Source organism: Pagrus pagrus (genome assembly GCF_965226575.1).
Source record: "Pagrus pagrus genome assembly, chromosome: 9".
NCBI lineage: Eukaryota > Metazoa > Chordata > Actinopteri > Spariformes > Sparidae > Pagrus > Pagrus pagrus.
Genome location: NC_140193.1, coordinates 7,601,095 through 7,615,936, shown reverse-complemented (window position 1 = coordinate 7,615,936; position 14,842 = coordinate 7,601,095). Strand labels below are relative to the sequence as shown.

The 14,842-nt window shown below is 39.9% G+C and overlaps 1 protein-coding gene across 2 annotated transcripts in view; it reads left to right on the top strand.

Moving 5' to 3' along the window:
- The window catches only part of adarb1b (adenosine deaminase RNA specific B1b), a 128,715-nt gene that overhangs the window by 97,710 nt on the left and 16,163 nt on the right, over positions 1-14,842 (top strand). For both annotated transcript variants that reach the window (XM_084362964.1, XM_084362963.1), the window contains 2 exons: positions 7,152-7,226; positions 12,142-13,067. In XM_084362964.1, the coding sequence (XP_084219090.1) occupies positions 7,199-7,226; positions 12,142-13,067 (954 nt within the window). In that variant the 5' untranslated portion in view covers positions 7,152-7,198. The remainder of the gene's footprint in view (positions 1-7,151; positions 7,227-12,141; positions 13,068-14,842) is intronic.

The window sequence follows — 14,842 nt, the reverse complement described above, 5'->3', positions numbered from 1 at the left end:
TGGGACCAATTAGAAGCCATCATTCCATCAGTGGGCCAACAGCCATGTCATCGTTGATACAAATTACAACTGTGTGCACTTGTGTCCCTTTTTGTGGTATTGCTTCCTATAACTGAAGTACGTCGACTTTTTTTTATACAAAGCCGTAGCTGTTGCTCAGTCAGTTGACTCGCAATGCCCACGTAAACGTTAGTTATAAAGGGCAAAGAACAAACTGATGAGAAGAAGGGGAAAGTATTCCTCTGAAGTACAGATCAGTTTAAACCTGAAACAAAAAAGCAGGCGCAGAACTCAGCGGTGCATTTTGGACTTTTCTCATCAGTCAGATGTGATATAGAATCAGGCTTGTCAAAAGCAATTGCCTAAAATGGTAGATAATGCAATAGCTAAGGAAAATGGAGGGACAAATAGAAGGTGTGGACAAAGGTGTCTCCCTAAAAAAGTGGTATTTCACAAGAGGCGGCATCACACAGTGTTGTGTGCCTGATGCACCTTCTCGTCGGCTTACATCTGGTGTCTTGTCACTTGTAACTACAGAGATTTTTATTTTTTATTTTGTCTGATCATCACTGTTCGTGTCCTGTGTGAAATCAAAAGTGAACAGTGACTTATTATTTTGATCCAAACCATGATCTTTTCCTAAACCTAACCAAGTAGTTTTGTCGCCTGAACCTAACCAAGTAGTTTTGTTGCCTAAACCTAACAAACCTGTGACTGAAAACTGAAAATATTCTGTTAAAATACCTAAAAACAATATGCATACCAAGTTTAAAAGTAAAAATCAAACTAACACTAACCATCCCAATGGAAGACATGTGCGAGATCTTTTCATCCAACACGATTGTGAAATTGTGTCCATCTTTATACCATATCAACTGAGTTACTAAAGGCTTTCTGGCAGAATACATTTCAAAAAACGGTCTCACATGGCAGACTATCACTTTTCATGCACATAGATGTGAGTTCAAATACACAAATTATCGTAAAACAGCGTGCACTCAAAGCAAGTATAAATTAGGGTGCAACAGAAAGGGGAAATGGCATGTTCGAAAAGCAAGGGCAAAAACCACACCACTCATTTTAAAGACAGCGTGTTGCAAAATGGAAACATGACGGGGGTGCTCAAAGAACAAACAGAAACAAAAGTGGGACAAGCAACTGTCAGCAAGAGTAGTGGCACTAAGCATAGTGAAGGAACATTGTATTTGATCACAGCACCAACACCATCCCGGAGGATGGTAAGTTTGATGGCACTGAGATAGATAAAAGCAAGATCAGTTGTATTGGAGAAATTGTACCTTGCAACAAGTTACTGAGAAAAACACATCCTAGGCTACAAAATAAAATAAACCGAGTGCTGAATAAAATATAGGGACAGTGTAAAGCTATTCAGTGTTATGAAAGCCATTACACAATTTCCCCCATGCAGATCAATAAAGTATTTTTGATTCTGGTTCTGAGAACACTAAGCTACCAGTGACCATAGCAGTGATGTGGATTAGGTTGAAACAGGCCTCACAAGTTCAAGCTTACTGGCTACTAAATAAAAAAGAAGAACCTGCAATCTAAAGCAGTACAGGAGACTGAAAAGAGGTACTCTGTTATTAAGAGTTAAGGTACAAACTCTGTAAAAGCCACCCTCCCAGTCGAGGCAGATCCACGTCCCGAGCATTTTAAGAGCCATCCCTTACCATTTGCAGTGAAAGGTCAGGTACTGTATATAAGGTCCTACAGAGACTAGACAAAGCAGGCATTATCTTAATTATTCCATTACTGTATGCCATTGAGTCGGCAAATTATATCCTTTTCTAAAGTCTAAAGAGCTGCCACTGCCTCAACATATGAGACGCAATTAGGAGAGGTTAAAAAACAAAGAGCGCAGCTGCAGTTTTCTGTCCCAACAGGCTGCCCTCCGGCTCTGGACATACATTACGTTTCTTAAGATATTAACGTTGTTAATCACCTATAACAACTTGGAGAGAGTTGCACAGAGAAATCTATGTAAATTCAGTCAAACTGAAGATCCAGTGCCTCACACAGTTCAAGGGAAAATGATGCCCCTTTAGTCAGACATAGCTACGGTGCTAATGCATTTTGCATCTTTGCACCGGTGGACCTTTAAGCTCAATGTTTTTTGCTTTGTGCTTCAAGGTTTTTGCTTTATAACAATCCAGTTGCAGAGATACAATAGCTACTAATGTGGTGCATGCCCAAATATATTTTGATGTTTTCAGATTGTTTTGAATTACTAAAGGTTATCCCTTCACGTAAGCAAGAATGAATATTTAATTAATTATGCGTCTGGCTTTCATTTTTTTTTTCTTTAAGGTCTGAAGTTGGTCTGATATTATTTTGATGCAACATCTGACTTCCTCCACGAGCTTTCATAGGCAGTTTGTTTTAGACAGTTTGAGCCCCACAGCCTGCCAAGGGCAGACCTTTCCATCGCCTTCTGTTTTAGTGGAGATAATGATTCTCTTTTACTTGGAATAGGATTGCATTTTCTATCTCTCTCATCCTCTATTCTTCCCTCACCTTTACCTTTCCATCCCTCGCTCCACCCCACCTCCTCCCGTCAGTTGGCCACTGCTCCCTCCATGGTGGCGATGCTCTATCGCTCCGTCACAGCGCAAGCGAGGGATGAGAGACAAATCAAAACCACCTTATTTCCCCTCAGTCCCTCTCACCGTGCCAGATTGAATTTGAGGTTTTTCATCTTCTTTCTCATCTTTCTCTTTTCCCTGCCTCCCTTAGCGTCCACTCAGAATTACCTGGAACCGAGCCGTCTCACAACTTGATGACGCGGTATCATTTATGCATATGGAGGGAGGCAGTCGGCAGCCCTCACTGTTGGTTCTTTTGACTCACTTTAAATCAACCTCTTTCAAAAAAAAAAAATGAAAATCTATCAAGAATCCTGCTTTGCTATTACCAGAGTCTAATAAATCTCCAATGCGTGAAAAAAGTCTAACTTAGTTTTGCAGACTTTAATGTTCAGAAATCACTGATCTTAAACGAGAAATGCTCAAGTGCCTTTTGAAACTGGAGAGATTTCCCTAAAAAGTCAAACGAAATGCTGGTAGTAGAATATGTGCTTTGGAAGTAAAAGGTATCATACATCAACTCAGTCACACTTTTTTTTTTGGTTCTGAAATGATTCATTTAAACAAAGCGGCTTGTATACCTTTGAATATTTTTTTTAAAATTTTCTGCAAGTAATACCTAAGAGGAATCAGTTAATGGACCTTATTAAGGATAACTTGATATATAATATGTCACTTTTGTTCAGTATTTGACTGAACTTGATCTGGATGATCTTGGTCAAAGAGAGAATATTCACATACAGTACACATATACATCCACACAACACATTGTACGTGAAGCACAGCACTAATCTGTCTGAACAATTATGTGTCTCCGTTTCTGAGAATTGAGAGTGCACCGATTTCTGTATCGACATGGTGTATTTTGAAGGGTTATAGAATGATTTTTAATAAGGATCATTAATCTCATGCAACACAAAAATATGAGCTTTCATTATCAACACTGTGGAGCAAAGGCTCTAAATTCAAAGTTTAAAACAAACAAACCAGTTTTTTTATCAGCGTTGATAAATCTCACAGGTTCAAAACCACCATGCTCGTGCACATTCAGGGCCATTTGCATTCAGAAACCATATTATAAACCATAACCTTATAATATTATTATAAGGCAACAAATCATCCTTTTACCGAGCTATCTCCAGCCACTGGGCAGGCGGTTAAAAAAACCCTTGGTGGACAGGAAATCTAAGCGTACAGCTTTCTTTCGGTTGTTAAGTCAAAACCATGGAATAAATCCGGCGATATCTGTTTTGGGATCGGTACCTACTCAGAAGCCACTCTGTAAAAATGCACTCCCTGTGGAGCGCAATGCAAGATGAGCCATGTTACATTTTCAAAGACCTGTCACAGATGTCTTTTAAAGATTTTGACACCAGTTCCTAATTACTAATTGTTTAATTATTAATCAAAGAAAACACAGGGCAATATGTGGATGTTGAGATTGTTTGATGCATGCTGTGGCACTCGCAATGCTTTCTATTTTCACTCTTCCTGTTCCCCCAAAGGATACAGTGCGTAAGCTTGATCAGAGCTGTACTCATTAATAGCTGGCAGTGATCCCTCAAATGTGATTCTCAAACACTTGGGACAAAGGCAGGATATTTAACAGTTTAACAATAACCATTATTGTATAAAATGACACCAATTCCCTGAGACAATGAACTTCACTGGGAGATTATTGATTCGAAATTGTCCCAACTATCTTTTCTGCATTATAATTTCATAAAGAAAAGTCTTCATATCGGTGTATATTGAGCCACATATACACAACACCGATATATCTGTGGTAGGTCAATATCTACCAACCAATATATTGGTCGGGCTCTAGTGCTTACATGTTGATTAACGAGGGCCCAGGTTATTTCTGAGGCACAGTGCCCTTTAGGACTGCACAGCCATTCACCTCCAGATTTACTTCTCAAAACACACACAAACACGCACACTCCTTTTATGAATTCTTCGTGGGCTGCTCCCCAATGATTGCACCTGATTTCAGGAATGGTTACAGATTTATGACCAAGGCGGTCTCGTCTGAAAATCAAAACTGACAGGCACATTTGCATCGGGTGCTGATTAAACGTCACAGCAGTGTGTGCAGGAGGACGGAGAAGTATGTGAATAAAACCACCGTCTTGTTTAGTTTTTATTTTTACACTTAGATATACTCAACGCAGTTCATCTACCCACAATAACTCAATTCCACATTTAGCCACATTAAAATGAAGAAACGATGGAATTAATTTGAAAGCGAGACACCAAATTAAGATGCCAACAAATAAAACACGATGATTTAGATTTGTCTGGAAACAAAACCGTACAGCGTAATGCACTGCAGCAGTAACAACTTGTAAATAGTGCAACTAGTCGTGCGTGTCGATGTGGTTTTGGGTTGCTGGATGAGTGTGTTGGGGGGTCCGGGGGGCACCTGGCTCCCGCTACCTGAGAGAAATTACTCTCATCTTCCACTCTGTTGGCCCTACTCCCACCCATCCTCCCTTCACCCCACCTTTTCATTTTCAATTATGGGTTGGAATATGAATCTTTAATAGGGTGATAATTGTGCTAGCATATTTGCTGTCACCCACCATTAGCCCAGATTAATTAGCCCATTTAGTTTAGCTTAAGAAAGTGTCTGGCTGAGGAATGGGGGCACTGATGGAAGACGGGTGGAGGGAGAGTAGAATCAGCACAATCTGTTCTATATCACAATGCCATCTTTCTCCTGCTTTCTCTCTGTCTCTCTGTGTCGCTCGCCTCTCTCCCTTCTCCCTCTTTGCTGCTTTAACTTTCTCTTTCTCTCATCTGACTTACTCTGTTAGTCTGTTTCATCAGTCTGCACTCATCTGCCCTGCCCTCAGCAACATTTTTTTTGTCGCACTATGACTTTTTCCAAGTGTTTGGTGGTGGGTTGAAACTTTCTGTAGAACTATTATTTCTGTAATGAGTGGTTCAGCATGAGCCGGTGCCGCAACTTTTCCCAAAGGATATTTTTGGAGATCATTAAGTTGATGTTCAGCAGGGTGTAATGACTATAAAAAGTTAACCTTATGGTTGACACGAATCATCAATAAAAATTTGTGATCCAAACAATCTGTTAAAGGTGAAATCGAGTCCTATTTTAGTTTTGTTGTAGTGCTGTCAACTGAAGCTACAACAATTAATCAATAAGTTGTCAACTATTGAATTACTGCAAATATTTTGATAATTGATGAATCATTCTCTGATTCTAGGACGAACAAGAGAAGTCATCTTGGGCTTTGGGGAATGCAGATCAATATTTTTCACCATTTTCTGACTTTTTATAGACCAAACAACCAACTGATTAATCGAGAAAATAATTGACGGATTCATTTACACAGATATTATGTTAGTTACAGCCCAACTGTCAACTATTTTGCAGGGGTTTTTTATTAAAATGATGAAAAAATTCTCGGTAACAAATGAAAGAGACTTGTTAACAGGTCTTGGGCATATTTTGTATGAAGAAGAGGAATGTGTGAAATAAACCTAGATGATATCAATACATATGATTTATATTTTATATTAATATACTACTTTTAAGTGGTTGTTGAAGGTCCTATTTGGAAGAAAAGTAGATTTTTGAGTCTCATTCCCAACTCGTCACAAACTGACGCGTCGGGATGGCGACCAACCCGTCCTACAATCCCAAAGCGTCGGTACTTGACGAGTTGGGAATGAGACTCAAAAATCTCCACCTCTGCAGGATGTGGACTGGCCAACTGTTCCTACAACTTTATACTGTGAGAGTAAGTCTGTGTTATATTTATAGATTGTTCCCTTGCCCCCAATTGGCAAAAAAAATGTCATTTTGAAAGTTAGGTCATGACACATTTGGTTTAGACTGCTTGGCGTTTGACATCAAAAGATACAACCAGGTTGAAATTCCTATCCCCCATTGTTGCCTTATACCAGATCACATACTGTCCAGAAGCTTGAGGCAAGAAAGCTGGAGAAAAAAAGGCTTTGCTAAATGTTTGGCTTTCTTAATGAGCCACTCATTTGCTGCTTCGGATTCAACAATTTAAAGTCTCAGTGTTGGGTGTTCTTTGTCAGTATAATTGGGACCCAGAGCGAACATTTCAAATTGCATGAAATCATTTGATTCTATGTTAGTGTGAAAAATATTGCTTAATGGAGCTTTAATCGCACTCTCCACCTTGGGATAAGTCGTGTGTGTGGCAACGGAGTAACTTGGCCATGTCACTGGCTGTATATCTCTCAGCAGGCAGTGGGAAATGAGGTCTAATCGGAGGGATATTAAAGTCACAATAGACTGCTCCTGCTATTAAGGCCTGTCAGCCCTGGCCTCCTCTCTCACCTTGATATCTCTCAGTCTCTGAATATTTATATGCCTACATCGCCGGCTACTTCCACACTGCAAAATGTGCACTTTCCTTTGTGTGTGCGTGCTGGAGCATCAAGAAATTTATCATCGCTGTAGCCACTCAAGGTCTTGGAATGTGTTTATGTGCACGAGTATCACCGTCCATACTTATGCAGTCCACCTTCATGTCTTGTGATCCCCAGGTGCAGTGGGGGCGAGGCTGCTCTCAGGTCAGAACAAACCCGTCACCATGGATGTGGATGAGGAGGAGAATATGAGTGAGTCGACTCTGGTTTTTCCTCATTTCTCAGTCTGAGCAATAGCTGCTCTTTACTTTCAAATGCCCGCCTGTATTTTTGTTTCCCTCTTTTCTGCCCGCATGCCTTCCCTTGTATGTCTTCTTCCTCTCCTGCTCTGATGTGTAATCAGTGTGAAAACACATGTATACTCGCTTATATTTCGAAGTATGAGTATGCTTCGCCTACATTTTATAAAACAACGTGAAATACAATACAACATTAAACTAATCAAACTAAGGCAAATGTGGCCTTTACATACTTTTTAAAGAAAAGAAAAATAACGCAAGATAGTGGAATTCAAAAATTAGATAAAATGAAGACTATGTTCACTCTATACACCTTTTACACACACAGACATGATGGATAATTATACATAATTATATACATAATTGTAATGCAAACAAACTTCGATTGCATAGGATACAAGCAGGGATTTGCATAGGAGAATTGCACAGTTTAAATCTAAATGAAGGAGAATGTAACTAAAAATAATTTTAAATATAAAGGATGTTTATACTTAGGGTTTAAATAACCACCACTGGATTTTTTGGACAACAATGCCATAATGTTAAAAAGTCTGCCATGATATGATCTTGATTCGATTCAATTGAAGGGGCTGCGATCGATATGAGACAGTATCATATGTCCATTTAACAGTTAGCAAAAACAGAAACTGCAAAAACTTTCTTTTCTGCTTTTGGCCATAAAGAAAATAGCAATATATAAATAATTGTAAGTGGCTAAGTGCAGTAAGATTTACTTTAAAACTCTGACACATAACAGCAAGAACAGTGAGCAAGAGTATAAAATTCCGTTCAGTTACAGTCAAGGAGACAAAACTATAAGATAATCCTTTATTGATCCCCTGAGGGGAAATTCAAGTTTTGCGGCACCACAAAGACAAAGTAGCAAGTAGGTAAATGCAAATAAAAATTGAAATAGAATAGATGATCCTATGAGATGAGTAAATATCCTCCTCGTCTTGTTCTTACCATTACTTCCTTGCACTAGCACTGTTTGCATGTTGAGGAAGGAGGTGCACTTGGACATAAAAGGTGACACAGACAAAATAAAAGTGCACCTTAGAAATAATGATATGTATCGATATTGTTACTTTGCATCAATCACATTGGATCGTTTACTATTGAATCAATATATAGATTCGGATTGATGGATTGTTATGCTGATTATGCAACTAGTTCATATGATATAGTAACATAAAATATATGATAATACACAGTATAAGTATGAATAGTGTTTAATTCTATGATATGTACACACATATATATTTACAGTTATATACATATTTATTTGTCATGTCTGAAAAGATTATATCTGTTGTTTTGATAATCATATTCTCGTTTAGTTTCTACTCCATGAGCGTGATGGAAGCTTTCGTTTGCCCTCACCTGAACCAAGACACAGAGCAGTTCATACACACACAAATACACACCGCTGACTTTACCGAAACTTTTTAAGAAAGATCTAATAATTACATCTGAGAGGCATCAGGTCATATTAGAGATTCCCTCTACCCCCTTCTCTCTCTTTAGAAAATCCTCTCTACTTCAGCTTATTGAACTTTAATTAGACATTTTGGTTTGAACCCAGCAACTAAGCCTTAGAAGTTACAGAAAGTCATGATTCAATGTGTGTTTGCCCACACCTTAACAATTTTTGAGCTACTTTAAAAGAGAGATCTGTCATCCTAGCAGTGCACCAACCCACAATACAAAATAACAGGCCTCATTGTAGTGTCGTACTCAGTGTTTTTGCTCTGTGAAGAAGCATGTTGTAAAGTCAAATGAGCATGCCTCCAAAATAATCTTTGTTGTCTTTCAAAGCCTCCGGAGCCTCAGAAGAAATATCTGAAGATAAAACACAGTCCAAGCTCACACAAGCCTATTTCTTAAATACCAAGGGAACACCAGAGAAAAAACATGAAACAATTTCTTAACTTTTATGTGACAACCTTAGCAGTTCTTGAAATTCTTTAATCACTCGAGTCATTCCAAAATCAAAAGCCCGACAAACAAGTTACCCTTAAAATGAAGTTGTGATAAAAGATGTTTTCGTCTGCGATATTTGGGTTATGCAACCCCCACAGGGGAACTACGCTCTGAAAGATCCAAGCATATTGGATCTTTTGTCTTTGCATAACTAATGGTTGCTGATTACACAGATGCTGGCATGATAATGACCACAACTGCATGTAGGTGTGCCATAATTCAGTGCATGGTGTCATGACTGTTGCTCTATGGCTTTTGTCCGCTGATCTGATCTTAGGCTCTAGAGTATTACTGGATATCCATCGTTCTGCAAAAAGCTAAAATACCATAAAATGAATGGTATCAATTTTAACTCTTAATGTGTTGAATGGTACATTCTGAAACGGAGAAAGAGAGCTCCAGTTTTGTTTTGTTTTTTCTGCGTGCAATGATATTCTCTGTATTTGTCTGTGCAGCATGCTGGTCAGTATGTGATTACATTTTTTGATTGGCAAATTGGTTCCACTACCCCACAAACACAACTGTTTAGGAGAGGTATTGGTTATTGCTACATATTGTATTCAAGTATATCATGCATTGAATCCAATGGAAATTCACCATTTTTCCAGTAGTATTCTAAATAATTAATTTAGAATGAGAGTCTAAATGGCTGACTACATTGAACACATAACATGCGGGCTGTTTGCAGAGCGGCTGATTTAAAACGGCTACACCAGGCGTGAGAGCAGTGTGTACTGTAAGTGCTGCATAGGTGCCACAGAGATCCACTCTGTTTGCAAAAATAGACAAGTCTTCTATTTGTATTTTTTACACAGGCCATGTTTGCTTCCCATACAGAAATGGGTAATAAATTCTGATCATTCTGTTAAATGTAATTAACATCATACAGAAAATGACACTAGCTGGCACCTTGGTTTGGAAAGTTACTATTATTGTTATTGTTTCCGGTCACCTGTGTGATAATAGCTGATGAGAGCAGACTGAGTGAATCAAATAATAAAAGTAATGATAAAAGTTTTTGTGTAATCCGGCTGACAAACCAACCAACCAATGGACACAGGCGAAAACATAACCTCCGTGGGGAAGATAAAAACAGAAAATAAAAGTTGAGCGAACTGAGCTTAGACCAAACAAGGCTTCAACTTTGGGGTCTTGATCACCTATCTGCATTTAAGTAGCAGCTGGTGGTTGCTTAGTAACTTTATCAGGTTTACTGTAGTCTGTAGATGTTAACTTGCAGATTGACAGCGATGCTTGGTCAAAAAACTGAAGACACAATCCCAAAAACAAGCTCACCGTCTTGTTTTGCACACTGCAGGTGTATCCAGTTTAAAGATATGTCCTGCTGCACATTGGAGTGGTCTGCATTCATTACGTGTTCAATGTTGCTACAGTATAAGTTCTTATTTAACTTTCATAATTTTCCACCACAGCTAAAAGCCTTCAACATGTTACAGTATCTATGGTGGTTAAATGGTTGTTTGAGAGATTATGTCCCTGTCAAACACAAATATCACCTATCACCATTATGATAGGTGATACCTCTTCTTGGCTACTAGTCTGCACAGTTGTGCTCTCCCTTCTTTCCCTTGTTTATTTGCAAAACCAGTTTGCAGAATGCACGCACACACCAAGACATATTGCATGTTTTGAGCGCAGATATGCTCATAAATTGAAGGATATGCAGTTTGTGTTCTTGATCTAAGAAATAAGCGTCCATTTTTCTTGCCCTTAGACATGTCAGTTGTAGTATGCAGATGGTAACTGCATGTCATTACATTTTGCAACCTGAAACACTGTGTTCTCTGACAAGCTCCATGGGGGGGATCTCAGAGGCGCAGGGTCTTATGAATGGCACCTCATTAGAAACAGATTTTGAATTCAGATTTTCCTCATTTTAAATACGACAGTCATCCTTTTCAAAAATCTCATGTAAAACGGGTAAACAGCATTTTAACCTCCTACCGTGTCACCAGTCAAGCCTTTAGGATCCTGCAGTAGGTGGAGTCTTCTCCTTCTGCCTCTTTGATGTATTCTCCTGTTTGCCTGGTCCTCAGCTCCTCCCCCTGCACTCCTCCCTGCACTCCCTCAACCCAACCTACAAACCCACTCATGCACACTGCGGCCTCTCTTTCTCCTGAGTACCGCAAGGAGTAACCTATCAAGCCTTTGCTGAAGGATGTTATAAATGAAAATTTTTGCCAATATTCCATCCACTTTGCTAACTGGATTCAGTGATATGTGTTCCCCAGTACAGTATATTTCAGAGCCTGGAGTTGAAAACTGAACACTTAAAATGTACCTAATTCCTCTGGAGGCACTCAAGCGATTAAAAATTGAAAGAGTGGATGAGAAACAGCTCTGTGTGCGTGAAAGCGTCTATGTTGACTGTTGATATGTGAGCTCGTATTTGTGTGCATTTATGTTTGAGACCCATAACACTGTGCAACCTGAAAAATGAAAAATATATTTCTCACACTTTACCCTGTCCATTAGAATAACAAACCTTCATAACTATAATTATATTAACGAATATGTAAATTGTAAAAATGTAAAGTAGTACATTTAATAGTTAAATACTATATAGCAAAAGAAGTAGTCAAAAAATTCCTTACACTGTTATGAATGTTAACCAGGGTACATCTCTGAGAACTCGGCATATCTTCATGAACAGGAGATGTACCAATGGTGTCCAATATTTTTAGTAATATTGATAGACTATAGATTAATATGTTCCATCAAATGAAAAGCCAGCTTCTCTTGCTTTGATTAAGGAACACAAATCATTGGTTCAGTTCCAAAGAGTGATAAAGGAATCTATAAATTTTGCATTTACAAGATCCTGCAACGAAGGCGTTGTAAGTTACTCTTTCTGGGCACCGCAGGTTCGAGCAGCACCGATGTTAAGGAAAACCGAAACCTGGACAACGTGTCCTGCAAGGACGGGGTGGGAGTGGCTGAACAGCTCCCCAATGGAAGCGGCCTGGGCAGTCGAAAGCGTCCCCTAGAAGAGGGGAACAATGGACATGCACATTCAAAGTTCCGGGCCAAGAAGCGCAAGAAAACGCCCGGGCCAGTCCTGCCTAAGAATGCTCTGATGCAGTTGAACGAAATCAAACCGGGTCTACAGTACAAACTGCTGTCTCAGACAGGACCAGTCCATGCTCCTGTTTTTGTCATGACTGTGGAGGTCAATGGACAGATGTTTGAGGGCATGGGCCCCACTAAGAAGAAGGCGAAACTAAATGCAGCAGAGAAAGCACTGCGTTCCTTCGTCCAGTTCCCCAATGCCTCTGAGGCACACCTGGCCATGGGTCGAACATTGACGGTGAACACAGACTTTACATCTGACCAAGCTGACTTCCCAGATATGCTCTTCAATGGCTTTGAGACACCAGCCGCACCTGAAGAATCCTTCTATCTAGGCTCTAATGGTAGCAGCTCCTTAAACTCACTAGGGGAGTACCCACTGCCCACACCACCTGGCAGCAACCTTGCCCAGGCCCCATTGCCCCCTCCATCAGCATTCAGCTCGCCCTCCAGTGGCAAAAACCCAGTCATGATCCTCAATGAGCTCAGGCCAGGCCTCAAATATGACTTTGTCTCAGAGAGCGGGGAGAGTCATGCCAAGAATTTTGTGATGTCAGTAACGGTGGATGCACAGACGTTTGAAGGCTCAGGGCGCAACAAGAAGTTGGCTAAAGCCCGGGCAGCGCAGGCCGCCCTCTCAGCTCTCTTCAACATGCAGCTAGACCAGACGCCATCCCGGCAACCCATACCAAGAGAGGGATTGCAGCTTCACCTACCCCAGGTAAGATGTTTATTTTCCTCATAGACTGTTATACTTGTATACCCCCTTTCAACCAAAGCGAACCAAGTGCTGGTTCTTGGCTGGTGTGGGTGCTGGTTCGGAGGTAGTTCAACCTGTGAAAAACTTTTAAGAACCGGTTTGCTTTTCCATGAGCATTAGTGCCACTGTAGAGTCACATATATCAGTCATATATCAATATGAATGATCCTCGAACTACCGTTGCTCCAACTTGGCATCCATAGTGAAAATCTTTTGTTTGCTCTCCCGTGGATAAGACAGTACACACTACACTAGCTCTGGTTTTTAAAAATGGCGGTCATAAGCTGTTTTAGTTCTCCTTAGTCCTTGGTCATGATAACCCCACCCACAGCCCCTGACGTAAGCAATTCTTTGTTCTAGACCAGCAAAGTGTTGGTGCCGCTCTGGAACCAGTTTTCCTGATAGAGAGCCAGTTCTTTGGCTGTTGAAATGCAAAGAACTGGTTCCTGAGTAGGCGCTGGCTCCAAACCAGCACCTGAACCGCCTCGGTCGAAATGGGGTAGTAAAGATTCTGACCGAATCAGAGCAGAAACTCAGCCATTGAATTCATTTCAACAAGATGTTCAGCAACTGGGACCACACTAAAGTATAGCCAGTTACCTTTCAAATCCATTTTTTATTTATAAAAGTAAGTATGCAGGGTTGACCCAACATCAGACCCGTAAGGTATGAGTTATTGTGAATGACCGCATTTTTTTTTATGAATCCAAAGAGCCAAAGTAAATGTGAACTTGAGTTACAACATGTGTCAGGCTTTCTAAAAAAGCACCATGCCTGTACAATGCCTGACAATAGTTACTTACAGTAGCTTGTTAGAGTGCCCTCACCATTAAAGCAAAAAGGTGCACAATCACACTTTGCTTTGCTTTGAAAGTTATCTCTGTTGAACTGTTTCATGATACATAAAGATTCTCTACTAGTACTTGTGCAATTATTTTCAATATGGGCTAATGCAACTATAGATACAATGCAAGACTTCTCATTTAGAAGACATTCAATAGTCAATAAGGGACAAACTGAAACAGCCTTTCTAGACACCGAAATCACTGGAAATGACAAGAGAACCAAGATTTGAGAGTTTGTGGAGTGACAGAAGATCTACTTTTCTATTTTTTTACCTTGCTTTTTAAAGAATGCAATGGCATATCTGTCACATAATTTTTCAAATTTCATTAAAGCTGTCTTTGGATTATTGACTTGACCTTGTCAATCATAAGTAGGTTTGAAATACTAATCAGAATTTAAGAAGAGAGATGAAAATGACAGAACTTGAAATCACAAAGACTGAGGAGAAGCGTGTGGAGCTGAAAGGCGTTTTTAACACTACCACTCCCTTGATTATGTTTATTTTTCATCTTGGCAAAGCACAAAATCTTCTCTATAATGAGTGTATTCCAAAACGAGCGGCTGATTATATCATCATCATATAGTTCGGTCAGTAACTCCTCAGGGATTTTACAGAATATGTGGCCACCTAAGAGGAAATAAACATCGATTTGATTTTGGAGTTGCATAGAAGGTTACTCCAAACTGCTCACCCCCATCAAACTCTGCTGTTCTAGTTGGTTATCGTTAAAGCCTCATTCGCATCAGGTGTGCAGGGACTAAGGGCATGTGGTTGCTTTTGATGCCACTGTAGAGGTGACAGAGCCATGCCAGTGTGTGAGGGGAGATAACACTGTCGGCAAAGCTAATCAGCACAACACACTGTCAACAGTCCCCTCCCCAAAGCCTTT